Source organism: Meriones unguiculatus, chromosome 2, assembly GCF_030254825.1.
Source record: "Meriones unguiculatus strain TT.TT164.6M chromosome 2, Bangor_MerUng_6.1, whole genome shotgun sequence".
NCBI lineage: Eukaryota > Metazoa > Chordata > Mammalia > Rodentia > Muridae > Meriones > Meriones unguiculatus.
The window spans coordinates 162,334,707-162,358,730 of NC_083350.1; the positions used below are offsets into that span (position 1 = coordinate 162,334,707).

General features: G+C 40.7%; 1 protein-coding gene across 3 annotated transcripts in view; it reads right to left on the reverse strand.

The window, feature by feature from the left end:
• Nbea (neurobeachin) overlaps positions 1–24,024 on the reverse strand; it is a 525,499-nt gene that overhangs the window by 35,950 nt on the left and 465,525 nt on the right. For all 3 annotated transcript variants that reach the window (XM_060378339.1, XM_060378338.1, XM_060378340.1), the window contains 2 exons: positions 18,121–18,273; positions 3,657–3,824 (listed from right to left, as the gene is read on the reverse strand). In XM_060378339.1, the coding sequence (XP_060234322.1) occupies positions 3,657–3,824; positions 18,121–18,273 (321 nt within the window). The remainder of the gene's footprint in view (positions 1–3,656; positions 3,825–18,120; positions 18,274–24,024) is intronic.

Sequence of the window (24,024 nt, forward strand, 5' to 3'; positions counted from 1 at the left end):
GACTAAAAAAACTAACCCTGTAACATCTCATAGAAGTCCATGGGCTCAACTGAATGCTGTTCTGAGTCATGTCAGGGGAGCTTACATTTCTAGCCAGAAGTTCTCACAAGCTCCCTGGTGCTGGGATTCTGCTGAGCTCTGGATCACACTTGAGGAGCAGACAGGAAGAAAACCATAACACCCAGTGGCTACTAACCAGAACCCTTTACCTATGCAGGTTACTCGGCAGGTACAAATATAAAGAAAATGGTGATTTTTATTAATACATAAAAAGGAGAAGAAAGAATATTCATTGCCACGCTTCAAAGCCACTGCCCAAATAGTTGAGCTATCACGAGAAAAGAGCCCAGAAGATAATGATGTAAGACAAGACTTAAGACAGTTTAAATAAATCTCTCCTCTCCAGCAGACCTAGTGTTTACATATTAAGGAGCTTTGTACCAGAACTGCGCTGTCATGTTTCTGCCCAGAAGCTGTCAAGATAAAGTTTACTATCAATTACTGCTTTACAAGTATAAAATAAGTTAAGCTGTCATCATTTTCTCAGCCAGGGATCCTAAACTGTCAAAGAATGCCAATTTTTAATCTGACACAGAGAAGAAAATTATCTGTTATTCTGACCTCTAATTTCTTGACATTTTAATGCCATAATTGCTGTGGTTAGTGCTGGTTCATGACTTCACCTGTCAGGGAAGAATGAGTCAATAACCTGAGGCTATTTCTCAAATTTTAGTACTAATTTCAAAGCTCAGCATTCGGGGCAGATCAGAATCTTTAAGCAGAGGGGATATGCTAGTCTTTTAAGGTGGTGCTTAGCATTTTTTAAATAAAATTATATTAATCAGGAAAACTAGCATTATGAAACAAACAAAATCTAGCTTTCCTAGATTGTATCTATTCATGATATTTTCACTAAAAATACAAAAATGGGTAATTATAAATAAAGTGAATGCAGGCATCATGGACAGGCTAACTTTTGAGCTCTTTTCTGTAGAAATCTGTTCAGTCTTTCAGGTTGAGAGCAACTCTCTCAAGCCATGGCCTAGCGGGGCCGGGCTTTAGCGTGCTAATATAGATGCTTTGAAACCAGGGACTGTACCTCCCCAGGGGTCTGTCACAGTGATATTGTTCAGGGAGGGGTATGAACCTTAAACCTCAAACGTTAGCTGTACTATCTGCAGAGCTGAGTGCCCCTGCGTGGGGGAAGGCGTTATTCTTCTTTTATAGAGCAACTAAGGCCATGAGTGAGATTCAGCACTCCGGTTGTCTTCAGCTAGCTTGCGGCTCTGGAGTGGTTCTTAGCCTTTGCAGAGCAGTGCTCTTCAGGCACCAAAAGACTTTTTTTTTGTGGGAATAGGTCTTTTTTTTTCTTAACTTATTCATTAAAATTAATGGGAATATATGAGAGGGAATGATGGAGAGGAAAAGAAGAGGAATAATGTTAATATTCCTTAAAAGCCCTCAATCCTGTTCAGTCTCTTGCTGCCCTCAAGAAGATGAAGCCAGCGCAGATGGCTCTGTTGACTTGTGTCAGGGCCTATGCTAGCTGGAGGGAGGAGGTGTGTGGTCACAGTGTGCCTCTTCACAGCTCTAAAAGATGATAGCTCAGACACCTGGGCAAGGGTTTAAGGATGGACATCCTAGCTTGATTCTGAGGATGGCAGAGCTTCTGTGTCCAGCAAGTGTTTGCTCCAAATGAGATGCTCAAAGGAGCACAGTCTTCAATGAAGACATCCTGCAGGGCACTAGACTGTCTGCATTCCTTGGGGTTGTATAAAGGTCTATAGTGTAATAGATTCTGTTCAGAAAATCTACATAATAAGTGAACATGAGGCTGGACCCACTCCCTTCCAGCCAGTCAGAGAAAGGCACACATTCTATGCCACAGGTCCTACAGTGTGAATGGTTAATTGGCTTTGGCACTGTCCAGAGTAACGGCGTGATGGCTAAAGAAGCACACCCCTATAGTGAGGCTCAAATATATACTCTGCTCACAGATAGGAGCATCTCAATTCTAATTCTGATGTCTTTTGTCTGGCCTACTTGTCTCCTTTTCAACTTGAATTCAAATAAGAAACACCTGCTATTTTCTTATCAGTCTGATGCTACTGTATGGTTTTCCTTATATTCAATATGCTCAAGTTTGTATTTTATCAAGCAGGATCAGCCCATATTTTCCCTTTTAGATAAAGAACTTTGTTGTAGAGGAAAAAAGCACAACAAAATAACCAGGACCAAATATGTCCATAAAATTTATAACTCAAGTCCACTTTGGACTTGGGCTTGGAACATAAGAATGAGCTATTCCAGTTTTCCCTCTTCTGGTTATAAAAGTATTCACTGTGGCTGGACAAGATAATGATCACCCTTGATCCAGGCACTAGGAGGCAGAGACAGGTGGATCTCTGTGAGTTCCAGGATAGAATGGTTTATATAGAAAGTTCTGGGTTGCCCAGGATTACATAGTGAGAACTGTTTCACAATTTTGTTGAAAAGATAAATTTTGTTTGTAACGAATTTATAAAATGGGCCCATGTTAAGCAAAGGGGTATAGTTATTAGAGTTACTTCATACCAAATAAGATGATTAAATTTTATATACAACTGAGAGCACTATATTAGGGGAGTGTAGTCGTCTCTGGAGGATATTTCTCACTTCAAACAATTTCACAATACCTGGGCTCTCCTTGGACCACTCACCCTCTGTCTTCTCCCAACCCCCTGTGCAGATGCTACTGTGCAACACTGCCTTTAATAACATGCTTGAAATGTGTTCTTCAAGTGTTGTGCCTAAGGGACCAATGATCAGTGATGTTGTACTCTCTCTTCTTTTCTTCTCTGCTTGGAACCAAGCAAACGGAATCTTTATTTTATAGAACATGTAAGAAATGGATATAAGATTTCTTTAAGAGTGCTTCATTTCCCAAATCTAAACATTTCCTACCTCTGAAATGAAAACTGAAAAAGCATTCTGGTGCCTGGAGATGTAGCCACAATGGCTTGTTTTGCATACAGCAGATGGCAGATTGCGGGTAGGATGGAGGGCAGGGATATAGTTTCCTTGCAGCAACACTTACCTAGCAGCTGCTGCATCTTTACTGTGCCCACCTAACCAAAGTCATTTTATGTCTGGGAAGTTATTTAAATGCAATTTAATAGGACTTTTTCATTTGAAATACTTATAATTCCCAACTGTTAGCTAAAGACAGTTCAGGCTGAGAACACGGGAATAAAGTACTACATAACGGCATCCATTACACTCGAATGTTCCTTCCAGAAAGTTGCAAAGCTGCTTTTATTTTTAAAAACTTATGCTGTTGATTATTTCAGTGAATTATTCATGGTAAAATATTCATCTAAGCCTCACCCATTAACAACACACTTAATGCATTATGCATTTTAATGAAGACCTGAAGTAAAATTACCGTTCTACATTAAAATGTCTGTATTTCAAAAACGCCAACATATTGCTCTCATTGCTTGCATATATATATATATGTATATATATATATATATATACACATATAACATTTGTCAACAACCTGAAACCTATGTATATTAAAGAGTTAGGCTGAAAGGAGACTTACACAGAAAGAGATGGAAAGTCAGATGTGTGTCTGAGAGACGCCAGACACTTTGGCAGCTCGGGACACCTACCTCTCGGAGCACAGGGTCTGTGATGCTGTCCAGGTTCACTGAGCCTTCGTAGGTCAAGTAGTGGAAAACATTCAGAGCACGAACTGCCTCTGGCCCTCGCTGTTTGTAGCCAAATATGAGGTCGATCCACTGATGGAGTTGGCAAGAAACAAATTCACTTTCCAGGGCCTGAAACAAATCAAGGAACAATAAGACTACAAGTTCAGCAAGGCCCCATGCCACTTTCTCACTGTGAAACATTCGGTATAAATGAGGGCATTATGACTTTACACTGTGCTTGATTTGTATGTATTAGATCCTCAGTCCCCAGAATTGGCAAAAGACTGCCTTTAATAAGACATAGAGCTAAATAAAAGTCTCTTTACAAAATGCTTGCCATTCTCTTGGCTCCATTATGTATAAAACACAAACATTCATATTAAATAATTTCTTACAAAAACACACTCAAAAGAAAAATAATTTGTAATAGCTGTTTCAATGTCATTTTATAGTAATTTCATTTATAATTGTTAGACATTAGTTTAAAATGAAACCATTTCATAGGAAACTTTGATATGGCTTTGTCTTCCTGAATGAAGTACGCCACCTTGCTTTTAAGCTGATGAGAAAGGAATGCCTTCTTCATGGCAGGAATCACTTCAGCTTGTACTTGGGAAGCACCAGGCCATTGGGAGATTTGCTATTCAGTGAGGGCAGGGGAAGGAAGCTTGAGAGCAATGAGAATAGGCCTCAGTGGGGAGCTGGGAGAGAAGAAGGCCCCTGTGTTTAGGTCCCTGAGATGTATGGAGTTGAAAATGGGCAAACTGGGCAAGCGTTTGGAGAGACTTTCTTAAACCAGCTATGTGATGTTTCCATTTGTGAGTTAATTAGAACAACGTGGTTTTATTTTCAAGAAGAAGGAGAAAAGAAAGAGAGGGAGAAGAAGAATAACCATTCACTAAAAGTTTCCTAGAAACACCAGACAGATGGGCTGGAGTCCTGTTCATCCCTGGATGAAAACTGTAGTGGACGCTTTGCTGCTTGGGAGTGATTCATTCACTCATTCCTTCACTTCTGATCCAGCCAAAGCGGCCAGGATGTCAACCATATGCAAAGAAGGTTCTGTATCCAGATTCACAAATTCTCTCTGTGTTTAGCTATATATCAGAAGCCACAGCTGTCAGTAAATGTGTGACGTCACTCACTCTCTGGTTGCTTGTCCTGGTTACTAAGGTGTAGAACCATTTTGGAATTCATTCAATTAACAAATAACTTTCAAAGGAACGCTCTCAGAACTGTGCTCTCAGCATTGCTTTTCAGCTTTTCCCACACTTAACACTTCATTCCCTGCCAGCCTTTTCCTGATTCAGTCCTTCACTTTGTTTAGAATGCCATTTAAAACAATTACTCTGTATAATTATCATCCAGAAACATAAATACTAAGATTTTGCCAAAGCACAGCATTTGCTTACTAAAACTAAACAGAATTTTTATGCTCCCATTTACTTATATTAGAAATAACCATTCAGACCAGAATATGTGAAATGAGACAAAAATAAAAGGATCAGTTAAATTTTTGTAGGTTGTATCTGTTAAGTTTGTGTGATTTTTGTCCATTCAGTATTTAGCCTATTTTAAAAGTCAGTATAATTGTTAGTGATCATTTCAGTGCTTGTCTAATGGATGGAAGGATAAAAGGCTGACTGTCATTCAGGGTCACTGGTGAGTGGTCACATTCAAATCTCCTCCCAGGAGCTAGAATAGTTGTGGAATTAATACTTGTGGATTAATAGCTGTGAATTAATAGTTGTGGAAAGATTTTTTAAAAATGTGAAATAAATCTTAGAGCTATCACTGAAAAGTTAACAAACTTACTGTTATTCTGTTAGGACAGAGCTATTATTGAATAATATGGCTAATGCAACCATGGGGGACAGAGAGAATCATGGCTTTCCAGTATGCTGAGGTTTTAAAATGTGTTTATTCATCTCAACATCTTTCTTTCACTTCTTCCACAACAGGCAGCCATTGTGGAACCTTTAATACTTCCTTCTGTTCTCCTGAACCATCCTCCTTTCTGTGTGTCTGCTCTCTAACCATGGTCTAGGATCTCATTTTGTCCCTTCTACCCCTTCTGAGATCTGCTGATAGCAGCCTGTGTGCAGCTCCTCATGCTGCACAGGCGTCCCCTGGGACACAGGCTGTGCCCCTTTGCCCCCATGGCTTTTGGGTGTCTGTTTAATTTCATCTGGAGTAGGGCCAATGCCTTACTTCCCACTCATCTTTCTGTTTCCTCTTCCCAAGTTGCTGCCTGCTGCTCTTCAGAATGACTGTCCTGTACCCCAATCCTAGGACTGTCCTTTCCTAGCTGTTCGCTATGCCTCTGTATGATCCCCCAATCTTGGTGTTACCCAGGTTTCTAACTCTGGCTATGATGATAGATACAAAATAATTGTTTTCGTTTGTGGTCCTCTGATTACTAACAAATTAGATACTTTAAAGACATGTTTATTTATCTTTTGTGTTTCCAAAAATTTCCTATTCATACCCTCTGCTCACTTTATTTTTAAAAATTTAAGTGTGTGCGTACAAACATGAGTTTGCTACCGTGTTCCCATCTTTGTACAAGTGCCTTCTGATGCCAGAAGACCATGGCCCATTCATGGAACTGCACACCTCCCTGCTCTTGTCCTCACCCCGTTCCTTTCTTTTGTTCTCTCATGTACGTACGTATGTGTCTAGTCAGGTATGTGTGTACACCCAGAAATTTACATAACTACCCTTGTTTATCTTAATTATTAACTTGTAAATACTGACATTAGCTTCACCATTGACATTTCCAAAAATTCTCATCTATATAAATCATTTCCTATGACTTATGTTAAGAGTTAAAAATTAAAACTTTCTTCATAAAATTTTCATTTTGGTGTTCTTGGTCAAGTTTTTTTTTTTTCCCTCTAAATAGTTCCTAAAATTTCTGATGCATTTACGAGATCTACACAAATTCAAGTAAAAATCTCAGCACTAGGAAGGGAAGTGGGGCACAAAGGCCCAACCCTAACCAAGAAGCTATCTGCAGTTGATGCCTGCTTGGAGAGGGAAAATCAGTTTTCATGAGTGGAGTGTTAAATGGGTGTTATCACCATTCTCCAGGACCAACCCCAAGGTCAGGGGTAGCTGGCCAGCAGCAAGAAGACTTCATGGTGATTTTTGTTGTTGTTGTTCGTTTTTGTCTTCTTGGATTTTGTTTGTTTTTATTCAGAGAAAGCAAGAGTGAGAACGAGAAAGAAAGAGAGTGAGAGAAAGAGAACAAATGGGGTGAGTGAGGAGGTAGGAGGGATCTTGGAGGAGTTGGGATAGGGAAAAGAATGTGATTTAAATTTAATATATGAAAAAAATAAAAGCCAATAAATACAAAAGAAATTGGCACCTCTAAAAAATACACTCAATATATGGCTATTGATTATGTAGAAAAATGCTATTGATTTCTTTAAGTTGATTTTGTTTCTGGCAACTATTGATTTGCTGCAAGTATAGCTTCTTTATTTTTTTTCTTTCAGAATTGTTCTCAGGTTTAGCAACTATGGATAATGGAAACAATGAGATGGAACATCCATGTCTGTTCCTGATGTTAAAGGGTTAAACTTCACTTAGGCTTGATGCAAAGCACACACACACACAGACACACACAGACACACACAGCACACCAGAGAGAGTGAGAGCGAGACAGATAAACAGACAAATACATACATACACATATACTGCCTCCCATGTTAATTTGCTTAGGATTTCTGTACTGTAGTTGTGCATGAAGTTGGTACTCGTTTTTTCTTTTTTTTTTTTTTTTAGTATTTATTTTTTAATGTATATTACAGTGCTCTGTTTTTATGCACACCAGACGAGAGAATCAGATCCCACTAGAGATGGTTGTGAGCCACCATGTGGTTGCTGGGACCTGAACTCAGGACCTCTGGAAGAGCAGCCAGTGCTCTTAACTGCTAAACCATCTCTTCAGGCCCTCGTTTTTTCTTTTTTAATTTCCTCCTTTAATTACTGTTGGACTCATAATCTTATTATCCCCCTAAAATGGCTTTCCGTGATTTCTGGGACACTTTGCATAAGAACTAAGTTCATTATTTCTTGAAAATTTGGTAGAATTCACCTAAAATATAGAGGCCTTTTTCTGAGGGTTCAGGGAAATTTCATTAAATTTCTCTAAGGCTTCAGGACATCCATTTCTGCATTTTAATATCTTGCTCTAAACCTTATTAGTTCACATTTTCATAACAATATTTAATTAAACTCAAAATCTTTCTGATATCTGTTGTTATTTGCTCCAGTCTAGTCTACACAACAGAAAGCATCGTGGTGAATCAGCTGACAATGGCAGTTAAATGTTCTAGATAGCTTTGCCTTTCATTCATAAAATTAAATGAGGTTGGAGTGAAGATGACAAAACCTTATTATAATTTGCTTTTCTTATCACCATGCAAGAGGAAAAAAAACCCCAAGTTTAGAGCACTGGAAAGCTAAATCCAGTTCAATGTCCAGTGTATATGTAGGTACTAAATATTAACTATTCCCTCACCCAGAGCAGAAGTCCAACCTAGAGCTTCTTGCTCCACAAACGGTATTTACCATGATACTGAACACTTGGCTGCGCTGGTTTTCGGCGCTGTGTCTGCATGCACAGATCCACTCTGCACTTTGAAATGGGATTTTTTTTTTTTACAGTGCTCACTCTGGGAAATATGAAGAAATACCTGACTACTAAGCTATCGCGTTATAATGGCCCTAATAGCTTCTTGAACATCTCTTTCACCTCTCAAGGCAGAGGCAATTGCTTTAAGCCCAGATAACCCAATTTCCAATCCATAACTCTACCCTGGGGATGTGGGGGGAGGAAGTGAAGAGAGATATGAAGTAGAGTGGTATCTTTCAGATGGATTGCACCCACCTAAATATCATCCCCATCCCTGCCCATGGGTATTAGCTGGGAGAAAATTCTTTTACTAATGCATTTGGGATAAAGCCTCTCTAAAACTCAAAAAAAAAAAAAAAAAAAAAAAAAAGAACAAAGGAAACAGAAATGAACTGTGAGAATTTTTTATATATGAAAATACAATTTCTATCTCTTCTATACTAAGTAACAATTCTTCCATCCTTTTATTCTAGCAAAGAACTGCTTTCAGTAATAAAAGACTCTCTGAATAGTGATGTGTGTATTCAAGCAGATAATCAGAAAAGCATTCAAGTTTCTGTAAATGTCTAGGCTAGATTTCACCCCACCCCCATGACTACATTAAAATTTTAATCATTGTATCTTTAACTACTCAATTAATTGTTTTAAATAAACATAATTATATGTGGCCATGCTATGTGGCCCAGGTCAGCTTTGAACTCACCATGTGTTCCAGCTGGCCTTGAACTCACAGTGATCCTCCTGTCTCAGTAACCTGAGTACTGGCATTATATATCCAGCTCAATAAAGCTGTTTCAAATGACTGTGGTGGGAGGGATGTGTGTTAAATTATCCTATTACTTGATTGATGGCTGGATGTACTAGGCCCCAACATAATTTCCTAGGCTTCACTGCTCTCCAAACAGCCCACTACAATACACTTGGCCTCTTTCTCTAACCCAGGCATGGCAGCCTGTTAGAGCAGACTTCTGAAGCCACTTTGACCTGTGCCTTCTCCTACAGCCTTTCCTGCAAGGCTCCTCCTTGCATGATGTAGCCAGCACAGCCCTGTACACCCCAGGCTTTCAACACTCTATCCCATCCCTGCCTCTGGAGGTTTTCAGATACAGACCAAGGTTCTGGGACATAGAAGTTCGGGGTACAGAGCACAGAGCTTGGGTATGACCTCTGTGTCTTACTGACCCTTGCTCACTGGCCTGAGAGCATTTCAGTGTGCTTCTGACTCAACCCCATCCTTTGTTGGGAGTATATTCTCTCTCTGTCTTTTCTTCTTGAGAAAGAGGGTGTGCATGCTCTTCACAAACACCCTCTTGTCACTGTGCAGTGGCAGCAGAACACAGTTACTTGTGAAATCAATTTACATACAAATTGGAAAGTGCAATACAAAATTAGCAGCTAGCAATTCATTGTTTCAAAAGTGCAGTGCGTATCCTCAATTAGAGAATGCTTTGGAGACAGTGTTTTAGACCCTAGGAACAAGGTGACCCAAAAGACAAAAACCTCTGCTTTCCCAAGCACATTCCACTGAAATGCAAAAGAACACAGTGAGTACAGCCTAATTTCTCTCCTGCCCTAAACTACTGCCCACTTTCTACATGCCAGACTCTGTCCGTGGAGGGCACAGAGATAGGAAGTTTTCTACGTTCTCAATAGATCCAAGTCTACTGGGGCAAACATGCTGACTTCACCCTGTCCTGCAGTTTGGAATCCCTGTCCCTACACCATCCTGATAACAGGCACTAACCCTCTCCCCTCATCCTGGCAGAACAAACTGAAATACTACAATTCTCTGCTATGTGTAAGCATCTGCTATGCAGCTTAGTCCTGGCTGTTTACCTGCTTCTGCAACATGAAGAAACTCAGAGAACGTGTCACTAGTAGAAGTCACTGAGGTGACTGTAGGGCCTAACATTAGAATACACAGAGAACAGTTTAACGACTCCTTACTACCTTCACTCTCCCTTTCACATCCCCATCACTTCTGGAAATGCTTCCTGATAGACTTCTGGTTCTACTCTGGTAGCCCCAGCACTCACACTGCAGCCAGAGTAAGTTTTTTAGAGCTTAAGACCATGCCATCCTCTGGCTCAAAACAGTGCAGCCTCCACTCCACTATAGTCAGCGCTTCTGCAGCCTAGGAGACCAATGTGCTAAGTCTAACTGGAGCTCAGCTCTTTTGACACAGCCCACTCTTCACTGCACCATGGCCCCCTGGCCAAGCATGCCTGTCACTGGGCTTTGTCTAGATGCTCCTCTGCCTGCAAACGTCTTTCAAACGGCGCACTCCTTCACTTCAGCCCTCCTCAAGCTCAAGTTCAAACGGAGCTAGTATAACCTCTCTCCTTTTCTTGAACTTAGAACTGGCCATCTTCTTCCCTCCCTTTCTCCCTTCATAAGAAAGTTGGTAGGTCTTAATTGAAAGGAAGCTCAATAAAGGCAGGGATTCTTGCCTAGTGAGCAATGTGCTATAAATCAGAAGAACTGTCTGGAATGTTCATCAGCTGTTTGCTAAGTAAAGCGAACATCATAGTGTTCTTTTGTAAGCAAGGTGCTACTTCATACGTTAGTCAAATATTTCAAATTCAAGCTATATCTACTATAAAAGGACCTTTTCTTTAAAATAGGAAAAATTTGCAAAGGACATTAAAAAATATGAGCAGAAGCACAGGGCCTCAGTGTCCCCTGCCTGGCTGGGTACATGTGGCCTGTGCTCTGCATTTGGCCCAACAGCACTAGGACTCAGCAGGGCTGAAGGCTGGGTGAGACAATTATTTCACATCCACAGAGGGCCTTTTTGAAAAACAAATTACAAATGGGTAGATTATGATTGATGAAGCCTGCATTAGGCTAATACTATCAGAAAGACTTTCTGTTTCTGTCCTTTGTCAAGAGGTCAGATGCTAACCATGTTAGAACTGAACACAAGGCTTTATCAATGCTTCATGAGGAAGTTGGTTACAATCAGCTTAGCTGTGTGCAGATAAATTAAGCCGGTGCTTGTGTGCTATGCAAACAAAGCATTTGGAATTTACTAAGATCCTACAATAAGTGATAATATTACATTCTAGGGTTTTCTTTTTTTTTTCTAATGAGACCAAATTTAAAATTTCACAACTCATCAGTGAGACAGTCTTTGTCATTATGTTTATATCTTGATCACTGTGTTCACGGCACACAAGCAGCTAATATGTGTCAGTGTTCACAACACAAGCAACAGCACTAAATGAAACAGATCTAGAGTGCATCAGGACAAGCAAAGTACCAGGAGGGCTGTGACTGAAGAGCACTGTCACAGGCCTGGACTATAGGATCTTGTGCAATCACCACACACTAATAATAAATCTTCAGTTCTCAAAGTTAGGAAGTGATCTGGAGTCAAGCACCGGCTGCTGCCCGCATAGCAAACAGCCGTTTAACTCGATAAGCTACGGCAGAGCTCACATTTAAAAAACAGTGATGCTTTCCCATTTCATACAATAATTTTTCTCTTCATTGCCTTGAATTTCATAATGATAGCTGAAAGGAGGATGAGGAGGGAATGACCACAAGTAAAGAATACTAATCCACACGAGAGATGAAGGACTTTACCACAGTGAATGCTACTTCTCTTTGATATATGGACATTCTCATTTTGTACCTTAGGCGTATTAAAAAGAACTCTTGCGAATAAGTGGAGATAATCCTGGCCTGCACTGTAAATTCAGCAGAGCACATCCCAACTCCCTCTCTGCTAAACCTATCAGAAGAACTAAATCCTATAGAACTACCCAATAAGTTCACAGAAACTTTAACAAAACATTGACTGAATGGTAGTTGTCATCACAGAATCTACATCTTACTGTACAGGTTCTCTATATTAAAGAAACGCACAACAAATAAATGTATCTTTGGCAAAACTGAGAAATACGCAGCAAACTGGAGATATTTAGTACTACCTCATTGCTTGCCAGGCTTCTACAGGTGAGTGTGATCATCCTGTGGGTGCTATCCGCAGGTGGGGGAGCCTGGGCAGAGCAGAGGATCTGTGCTGTGAGAGCAGAGGATCTGTGCTGCAGAGGAAGTCTTTAAGATGGAGAAATACAGGGGAGTGACCCTGAGAGTGGTAGCTGTGAATGCGGCCACACTTGCTCACATGTCCCTTTACAGCTCTGCTACTCAGGAATCCCCAGAGGTGGCATCAACCCAGAAGCAAAACTGGCTGCCACAGACATGCCACAGACCTATTCCCTAGCAGATGTACAAGAAAGCTCTTTCTTTAAGCCTCCTAAGGTTGCTTCAAGGAAGACCCAGACAGGGAGACTTCTGAAGCCACCCACTGTGTGCTGGATCTTCACGCAAACCATCTATTCATCCTGGCATGGCTCCCAGGTGACAGACAGCAGATTTTGGGGCAATGGAAGGCCCCCAAATATCCAGCATACATAAGATTAGTATACAGGTCTTTCTAGACTCATCGGTCAGATAACACAAATTTGACTTAGGATTGAGGAGAAAACCTAGGCAGGAGATGGCTGCCTCAGTGGTAAAGTGTTTGCATGAGTTAGAGCTTAGGGATCCCAAAGGAAAAATGGCAGGGCCACAATCAGCTTGTTCAGGGCATCCATGCCCACAAACAGCTTTGGAGTCAAAGTGCAGGAGGGACATAAAACTGACACTGAGTGAGTGGAGCAAGCATCATGGCAGACACAGCAACATTCCAACTTGGGTTGGTGTTTATCAATCTATAATGGTCACTGACTTCTCAGTGTGGGAGACTACACTGAGAACAGTACCTTCAGGGGGAAGGAGGAAAGGGATTAGAAAAATAATCATAACAACTTCTCAAGTAGTCCCATTCACAAAAAATCTAGAAATGTCCCAGTGTGGCAAGTTTACTGGGTTGAATGCACTGGACCCAACACACTAAGTGAGTGGCTGCACTACTCTGCAGACCCGATTAAGAATGTATCACCTTGTTTGATTAGTTTCTACAAACTGTAATTGCCTGGTGTTTTTTTTTTTTTTTTTGTCCAGGTAAGTATTAGCTTTTATTAGACCCCAAATCCTTAGGCAGGATATTGCTTGCCTTGGGGATTTGTCTTCAGAGGCAGGACCCACCTCTCTCTCCATTAGACAAATCTGAAATAAGAGTAGTAATCTGGGGAGCATATAAACTACTCCAGTGAAGACTACCAAGGTTGTATCTATAATAAGTCACTACTCATTGTCTTGTTAAAATATATAAAAATGTCTTAGCATGTAATAAACATACAAAGCGGTATTCCATGCCATTATGTTCAAGAACTATAAGTTAAATTATAAAAGTATATTTATTACTTCATGTCCAGTTAGAATGACTGCATTTTAAAACAACAGGAGATGAGTGGGGGAAGGCACAAAGGACAGAGACTGTGACACTCTTTGAGTGGGGATAGAAGATGACACGGCCACTATAGAAGCTACTTTGGCATTCTGCTAAAACGTTAATATAATTTAGTTTGTGAGAAAGCCCATTCCTAGGTATCTATTCTGAAGATACATAAGCTCACACTGCTGAAAGCTTGTATGGTAGAAAAATGCTATGACTGTCAATGTTTATAGCAGCCTTACTCAGTACAGCCAACATCAGGAAACAACTCCAGTGCTCACTGACTGCTGCATGGACCAATAATCTTGGCTGACATTATTTTACAGTATGATGTTAGTGCACACAGGGCACAGCAAGGACATGAGCAGGATGGCTCTCAAAGATTGTGATTAAAAAAAAAAAAGCCAACTGCAAAGAACACAATCATAAGGGGATCCACAATGATCTTTGCTACCTATACAGTTGAGTACCACAGGTCTGGAGTGGGGCACAGCTACCCAGCAGGCCACACCGCTCAGGAGGAAGATACTATCTCTGTGGTTGTTTGGGAGACAGCAGATTCTTTTGCCCTCACTTTTTAAGAAATACTTTTAAATTATTGTGGTTTTTTTTCTATTTGCTTTAAATTTTAGGCCCCAGTATTTCATTAGATTGATGTTTTTACATTTATTTATTTACACATGAGTATGGGTGTGCACACATGTGCACACACTACAGCAAGCGTGTGGATAGACAGGGGAACAATTTGTGGGGGTTGGTGGTCTCCTTCTATCTTGTGGGTCCCGGAGGGCAAACTCGGGTTTGTATAGCCTTTCACCTGCTGAGCCCTGGGTTTGTTTAAAATCTTTTCCAGCCTGAACTACACTTACTTTTCTTAACACTGTTCAAAACAAAGAAGATTTAGTGATCTTCTTGCCATCAATGTTTCTGTTCTGGACTGTACTCTTTTTTTTTTTCTTTTTTCCTTGACTTTTTGGTTTTTCTTGAGGTTGGGTTTCACTGTGTAGCCCTGGCTCTCCTAGAACTAACTCTGTAGACATGGCTAGCCTTGAACACATAGATATGTGCCTGCCTCTGCCTCCTGAGTGCCGGGATTAAAGGTGTGCACCTGGACTATATCACCTGTGGGCACTCTGCCTAACCTACACCCACAACCACTGATTCTTAACACGTGTTCTAGACAGTTTATAGTTGTGGGCTTTATATTCATGGTAATGATCCATTTGGACTAATATTCTATATTGAGTGAGGCGAGGACCAAGTCTCTGGCTGCTTTTACATACAACAATCTATCATTTTCAGGACCCACTTTTTGAGAACTATTTTTTTAAAGACAAGTTTTTTCTGCAAGCCCTGTTTCAAAATATCTCTGTAGTCAAATACATCAGTAAACTGACCAGCAGCTGTTGGCAGAGAGGATCATAGGAAAAGGCAAGATGGTGAGGACCAGTTTCTGTGGATCAGTTGCTCTGGGGCAATCTGACTGATGAGCCAGCCTAATGCTTTCTGCTTCTATGGAAGCTTCAGTGTAGAACCCTTCATGAGCAGTGGCCCTTCTGCCTGCTGCTATCACTCCGGTTTCTCAGCACAGACAGCATCTTGCTACTGAGTACTGCTGACTGCCTGCACTCCTGTTTCTGAGGAGCATTCTGTACAGACTTCCTCTATTTTCTGCAACAATTAATTTACTATAACCGAGTAGTTCACTGCTCTGTTTATCTATCTCTGTCTGGAATTTGCTGATGATAATGCAACAAACAGGCTTGTTGTGAAAATTAATGGAGGTGCCCACGCATTGGCTTTCTGTCTACTGACTTCTTTCTGTTTTAGGAAGCTTGGCCAAAGCATTGCAATGAAAAGGCAATGTTGGATCAATTATTGCTTCTCAAAATGCTAAAGCGAGATGTCTCTGTGCTTTTCACAACCTACCGCAGTCAATGAGCCCTCCTGAAGAGACACCAGGCCAGTAGGGTAGATGGCACACTGGTGGCCACTTTCCTGTCTTTAAAGTTAAGTCCTTTTTCTTCCTGCAGGAGCACACTCACTTTTGCCAACTTGTCTTCTCAAAGTCTCAATTTTTTTTTAATGTTCCTCTTTTTCAAAAAGTCCCTTTTCTTAAGTACTTTTTCACCTCATGAAATGTGTGGCACTGAGAAAGACATGTTGCCATTAGGAAATGTGGCCTTGTTTGAACTCAGAAGCAGCAGTGGCCTCTAGTGAGCTGTCTACAGAGCCTCATGTCAAGAGCACAGCATACAGTTTCTAGTACAGTCTCAGCTTGGTTTTGTGTAAATGCCTCTGGGTTAGGGAATGTGTCATTCAGTAGATACACAGGTAGCTAACCCCTTCTCCTCAGTCCATGTTAAGTCAGTGTGCTTGCCATCCTGATCAGTGAATGGCTTGCCTCGAAAAGCTTCGTGATGATGAAAAAGGACATGAGTCAAATCACTAACCTAAAAGCAGAAGTCTGGTAATCTAAGAACTGCAGAAGGGAGAGTTGACACAAAGGTGGTAGCATTTTGGCTATAGTGGGATCGGAGAGTTACATTTTTTTTTTCTGTACTTGAATCTGGACTCTGCTATTTCCAAGCTCTGGCCCAACAACTTCTGCTACTTTTCTGGATTCACTGATTTTGGCTAATTTAGAGTAATCCAGACTACACATGCTTACAGCAACAAAACTACTGCCCTAGTGTTCATTCACTCAGTAAGTGTTCACCATTCAGCTGTCAGGAGGTGTGGTCTGCGCTGTGAAGACATTGTGGAATGATGTCACTGAGACACAATGACATGCAAAAGCTTCCAGACTGCATGTCTGTTATCTATATAATGGTGTTACATGCAACTTTCAAGCATGTAAAGACAGGGTGTCAATGGATGATCCATTTTAAAAGTAAGTAGAGAATTTTAGAAGTATACACTGCTTATGTATAAATTCAAATAATAATCTACTGTTCAAGGAGAAATGAGAAGGAACATGCACAAAACTTATGGAATGCACACTTGTTCCAAACTCAGATAAAAAATGAATGAAAGTACCAAATCCTACAGTGTTTTGAAACAGGGTTCCACTATGCAGCCTTGGCAGGCCAGGGACTCACAGAGATTGGCGGGCCTCTTCCTGCTAGGATTAAAAGGTATGGATCGTCTTGACGAGCCCCAATATGGTGCTTTTAGGTGTAGGATTATTACAACTGCAATGATTCCTTAAAATGAAGTATATCAAAAGTTGAGTATTTCTTAAATATCAAAAATACAGCTGTAAAAGAAGACATTTGTCCTGAGAGTGTGACAGAAAGCCCAGGATAGGAAGGACATACAGAGCTGTGCCTTAGGACTGCGTGTGCGAAATGTCTAAGACAGGCAGAGAGGTAGAAGGTTAGAGACACAGTGAGGCAGTGTTACCTGGGGCTGTCTGGGTGGGATGAGCAAGCTGGGGAAACAGGGTAAAATACTAACAGGTTGTTGGGGTTTTCTTTACAGAGTGACAAAACGCCTCCCAATTGATTGTGGTGAGGGTTGTACCGCTCTGAATAGGCCAAACCCACTCATGTTAAACCTCTCAGGGTGTGAATTATTCAATGTGCCACATAAATATCAATAATACTCTTCCCAAAGGGCACTGCATGACCTATGACTCCTATTGTGACGTGTGGAAATTATGTGATTAAAAATCAACTGCCAACATGAAGAACAGATTGGTGAGACAGGTGAAGAGACTTGTGAGTGAGCAAATAGGGCTAAGATGTGCTTTTTTGAGCCACTGTCATCATTGTCACAATTCTTAACATTATTAGTACTCTAGCATGGTTCATCTCCCATGCACCCTAATCACACAAAGATGAAAATCTCATTAACAATGGTAAAATCTATTGAAATCTATGAAAGTCCTTACATGCAGACATTATTTACATATGCATTTGAACACTGGGATCTCTGCCGTGCGAAATTTTTAAATGCTATGAGATGGGCGCTTTCTTGCAAGCTAGGTGTATTACAACTACAACATGAGGTGTGCTTTACAGCTAACTTCCCATGTATAAAAACACTCCAAGCATAGCTTTCTCCTGTCTTGAATATATCCATGAATAAGAAAAGTATGCAGATGTGCTGGTTACAGTAGACAAAAGTAGGGAAAGGACATTTATTTTAAACTGTTCAGAATGCGTGACATTGGTCAGCAGACGCTTGTCTGATTGCCTCTTCCCAAGGGAACACACAGACAGAACTGAAATATCACCTCATCAACTCTCCTCAAAGAAGCCTGCTTTATAAAAGAGGATTCCCTCAGAAGACTACAGCTGAATCCTGTCACTGCTTCTAAGATTTTGGCCTTGTATTTGTAGATGTTAAGGACACCTGGCAACAGGTGAAAACAAGACCACAGAAGGTGTGAATTTCTTCATTCCTATTCCAGCAGAAACTGATTTTCTTACCATCCTGTTGATCCGCACGAAGTCTTCTGGCTTCTTGGCCCAGGGAGGAAGGTCCACGTCATTAACAACCACTTCGTCCTCCCTGACACCCAGCTGGTACCCATTACTGTTGACAAACATCTCTGGTAGGTAGTAGAACTCCGGAATTAGTTCCTGTGCAGAAAAAAAGATGTACCTTATTAGCCAGCTAGTAAAATCATTTGAACAAAATTATTGCTTTTACCCACTATAAAAGAAGACAAATTCTTGACCTAATTTTAGTCCTTCTATTCTCCATTTAAAAACAATTAGGAGTCCAAGAAGATGAAATATTTCTTTAACAAAATTCACTTTAACATCTTTTCCTTACTGTGACTCCTGAGAAACAGGTATGTAGACCTGAGGGCCTGTGTGGCTCAGAAGAGAGAGCCCTTGCCTAGAATGCTGCTGGGGCCCTAGGTTTATTCTTCAGTAAAACAAAGCACACAAGCATACAAACAGACACAGTGAGAAATGGGTACAAATTAACAGCAGTTTACAACAGTGCCAACAAATGAATGTATGAAGCTGTACCAACAAGTCTAGTCTGCGCAGGGACATTTTATGCATATTAACACTATCTGAGCTAAAATGTCACTGTCAGGATTTGTTAAAAAATTACAATGTTTGCTACTTTTGATTTTATTATAGTACCGACTATAATACATGGTATTTACGGAATTCATTTTACTTTTAAATTACACAATAGTTTCTGTATCCAGTGCTGAGGTTAGACAGAACCTTGAGCTTGGCACTGCTCACCAGAGTGGGACCCCAACTCCAATCAAGTTATTTTACACCCACCACTGAGTACAACAGAACCCACACTTATCATCAAGTTTTAAGATAACTGTGGATAAGCTGGATATAAGGATGATTTATTTTATGAAATATGGATGGCATAAATATCTGGGTTCAAGATGAGCCTGACTACCACTGTGAGGTCTATGCCTCATTACAATAAATCTGAATAGAGAAAAATGTTTTGGAGACCTTAAAGGTTTTATTTTTTGACTTTTTTTTTGTAAATAACTAGAGAAGTTGAAAAACAAGTCAAACTATAATGGCTTTCAAGTGTACTATATACAGCCTCTTAAATTTCAAAATGAGGGTTAGATCAGCTTTACACTGTATCGTGAAAAGTAAGACATTAAGTCATGCTGTAGGATCCCTGCTGACAGAATGCTACCTGAAATTTCAATCTAATGTGGTCCCCTCCAGGGATGCATGGGGAGAATGAAAACCACCAGAAAGAAATAGTCTTCAGATAACGGGGCCTCGGTTTTCTAAAATATATACAGGGCTTTTCCTTCATGGCATCTTCCATTAAAGTCGATGCAACTCCTCCATCAGTGTCTCTTAGCAAGGCTCTGTGTGAAACTGATTGAGACATAGTCTTATGATTTCCTAAGTGACAAGGAGGCAATATCTATATTCATTTTCTCTGGCATGATAGGGTTTATATAAATGAATTTTCTACATGAATGAAGCTAAGTTTAGTAAGAATCAGTATTCTTGTATTAAATCAGTTGGACAGAAGTCTTTCTAAAATCCAGGATATACTTCTCAGACATTTACTTTTTCATGGAGCAAAGGTCTAAGTTCCAGACAGTGTGACGAGTCTTGGGAAAACACGTCATGGCCCAACCATTCCAGTCCTCAGGACTGTTGGACTGTATCCCCTTGCCAGTCTAGGAATGACCAGCTTGTGGAACCACACTCTCTACTGACAGCACTGCCATGGTCGACAGCAAGCATGTCTGTTCACCTTATAGCTTTCAGTCCCTTCTCTCTTTCCCCTTCTACATTTAGGTCTTTGAAATTTTTCTTTTCACATCTACAGACCTGACCTGATTTCTCCTTTTCTCGGCATCTCACTGTGGCCTTGCTCAACACTCATGCTCCTCACCTTGCTACTGCCCTCCTTTTGTCCCTCCTGCTGCTGCTCACCGGCAAACTGCACCTCTTCCCTTTCCCTTCCAAGTGTCCCTTCGGCTTCCTCGCACAGATCTTTCTGTAGTCAATCATGGTCCTTGCTGTTCTTGAAAATTCAGCTGACAACCCAGCTTTCAACTAATGTCCTCTGTTATATGATCCCCACACTGCCTCCTCTCTCTGGTTCTCCGGTTTGACCTACCCCCACTATCCTCTACCTTCCATCCATACTTACGTTTCTTACCTCTCTTTAATAAAACTTCTGGATGATCCCTCACCCCTTTCCCTGGTAATCACCTTAGCCTTGATCATGCCCCATCTCCATTGATGTGTGTTAGCCAGGGCCTTGAGGACAGCCCTAGGCAAGGACTGTCTCTTCTCTTCTTCATCTGGCCAAACAAGATGTGCTCATAAACCAGACTGCTACCCACACTACTGGAATGAGCTGTTAGAGTTTGAAATTTGAATGAACCACTCACATTTCCAACAGTGGCAACATCCACTAGATAGACGTGTTTTTAACTGTCTATCATGGAATTTCCGACTTTGAACAACTTATTGGCAAGACCACTGGGGATTTAAAACACTAGAGTAATTGTAATTGTAATAGTTGTCTCACACAAAATTGGGGGGGGGGTTGGTGGTTTTGATGAAGAAGGAAGACAAAACACAGAAGTCTAGGAAGAAACAGCAGATGCAGCTGTTTTATGTCAAGTTTTATGTCTGTTTTATTGCTTTAAATATTGTCTCAATTAGTCAATTTTATTGAAAGTTAGTATGTAAATGTAGGGTACTGGTAACCTCTCATATTTATACCAATATTATTTAAAATATTTGTTTATTTTAATGATAATATAAAGACTAAGAGAGCATCACCTCTGATCGTGCCAATTTTGTGTAATGACATCTTTAACTCTTAGCCCAGATCAGGAATCAATGAGACCATGCTTTGGGCCACTCAATCTTAAAGCTGAAGATAGCATAACCAGATCTTACTATATCCTGCCATAATGCTAAGTACTACACGTGTATTCTTAGTGTTGACAAACAACTTCATAGGGTGAAAGTCTTACCACCCCATTTTATAGATATGAACATAGATGCAGAGAGAGGGTGAAAATTTGCCCAGCCAAAGAGCTCAGGTGTCCTGTGGAAAGGAGTCCAACTATCCTGGCTGAGACTGATTGCATATTGCCAAGGAACTGTTTTAAATTTGTAAATTTGGGGGTGGCCTGCTACATAGAAATTATTGAAAGAGAAAGTGAGGATTAAAGAAGCACTGTACTAGTAAAGGCTTAAAATGTGAGGGACTGGTGAGCAGGCAGGCACTCCCTAAGTGATGCAGCGGTATGAAGTTAACAAAAAGGCTGCATCTGGCAGCCCCTTCAAAGTGCCTAAAGAAATCGCATCCAAGGAACTTTTGTGGCAGGATGCTCAAAGTGATCAGGGTGTATGGACAAGATATTATGAGAGATAAGGAAAAAACTGTTCAGGCTCAGTTCAGGGGTGTAGACGCTCTCCTCAGAGCTATGTGAAGAATACTAAAGGTGGTAGGTACAGTTACACAGTGAAGTCTAAGCATCTTCTAGGCGTTGGGACAGTGTTCTAAGTCACAGCCTCTGGTCTCAAAAGATTTGAGTAGTTGTTGTTGTTTTCCTAATACTGAACTATGATTAAATATACAGAGTGGCTGAATGTTTTTATAGCTGCTGGACCAACAGGCAGAGACCTCACCCTAACTTCCTGCAAGGAAGCGGGCAGAAAAGTGTTCAACTGCAAGGAGAGGCAATGCATGAAAAAGAATGACTCAGAGGGCAAAGCCGAGGCCCCAGAGGAAAGAATCAGGGGCACAAGGTGTGGTAAGCCTCAGACAGACAGCAGATGAGCAGACCCTGCTGGCTCTGGTCTCCTTTGTACCTTCCTGTGTGAAAGCTTGTGAAAGTCTCTTAGTGCCTGGGAAACTTTTTTCCAAAACTCTTAGCAAGACAACCAAAGGCAGGCACCATTGCCTCTGCTTCCATGCAGGAACACTAGACAAAGCTCACCAAGGAACAGCGACTGTTGTTATTCTCAATGGGAGTGTGAGTGCGTGTGTGCGCGCGCGCGCGCGCGCGCGCGTGCGCACACACACACACACACACACACACACACTGCTGTTAAACAGCTGCTTTTAAGGAAAAATCCAAGGAGTTTAAATTTTGCTAAATGAAAAACAGTACAGAAAGACATAGAATTTTATTAAAAAAATGGCAAATTGGATACTGTAACAGCTATTTTGTGTCTGCAAATGTGATTTCCTAGTTTATTTTAACAGCTATACTAAAATCCCATGGTACAGTTAATAGTAGTATATGCGTTCTGTCAAAAATAGGAAAATATCCTCAAACACAATTTCTAATTTATAAGCTTATGACAAGTTCAAGCTGCTGAGAAATTGAACTGGAAAGTATGTCTTAGGATGATAGAAGACCACTATTAACACTATCATAATTGTGTACCTATTGCATCAAATCTGACATTTCAGTTTAATATATTTTGCTGAGAGCTGTACCATTTTATGGCTTCCTGGTGAAATCAAATCTAACCCAGACGTTTTCACTTTCCTAATATAATTCACTGTGAGGTTTTAAAGCTGCCAGCGCTTTTCTATCCTTTTCCCAAAGATTGATGCCTGGGCATCTGTTAATTCCACGAGAGCTCATAATGGGTCACTGAGGCAGTGTGAGCACCTCCATTAACTGCATTAATTTACACTACGTCACCTTAATGACATGGTGTCACAGCCACCTTTTCTAACGTCTACATAGCTATTCAGAAAGTAGCGTCACAACTTCGGAAGGTATTAAGGAAAATTAGTGTAAGAACATCTCTAAGTGAAATATCTCTGCTCGCAGGGCATGGCTGAAGGAAAGAAATTTAAAATCAAAATACAATTTGACTCCACTCCAGGGGCCTCTCCTCAGGAGTCACTTGGGCAGCTCCCCTTCCTATCCAGCTTGGGTTCATTAGCACAGGAAGAGCCTGACATTAATGGAGAGAGACAGAATAAAACCATCCACTGCATTCCCAGCCTTTCCTGCAAGGGTATCTAAGTCAGTATATAATGCAGAGATAATTTTCTTCTTTGGAAACAAAAACATGTTTCCTTAAAAACAAGTAAATTGCTGTATTACAGTGTAGAAACAAATAAAAATCCATGCTCCAGCAGTTAGGGGGATTATTATTCTTAGTAACTCACTCTTCCCTGCTGAATCAGTCATTATTTTAGAGTGAAAAATATCTGAATCAATGTTGGAATCATAAAATTAGGAAAATTCCAACTCACCACTGATTGTTTTTAAAGACTTCACAAACACTAACATTTTGTCATAAGACCCACATTCTGATGCTGTATTAGAAAGCACTGGAACATATGTGGACATACGTGACTGGTCACACACACAAGCACACACATGACAGAAACAATACATTCTTATATTATACATAGTATGTGCGATTACTTACACACACATATCACACATACATCCACAGATGTGAGTACATGTGGATTAGAAACCTGACAGAAGCTACATTGTCTGGGATTTCTTTATTTCTTTTGAGACAGCGTTTCTCTGAGTAGTCCTGGCTGTCCTGGAATTCACTCTGCAGACCAACCTGGCTGGCTCAAGAGATCTGCCTGTCTTTGCCTCTCAAGTGCTGGGATTGAATGCATGTGCCACCACACCTGGCTTCTATCTGTAATTTCAAAGACTGTTTTCAACCATTCAGAAGGCAGAAGACCAAACCGCAAATAGACAAACACCATGTGTCACCTTATGGTCAGTAATTACATTAAAGTGTTGTGAGGCATTGGAAAGGCAGGGTGAGTTCAGAGATGGTGTTGCTCATGCTAACGCATTTCCTAGAGCAGCATCAGCTACACTACTTCTTACAACAGGACACTTGCGGATG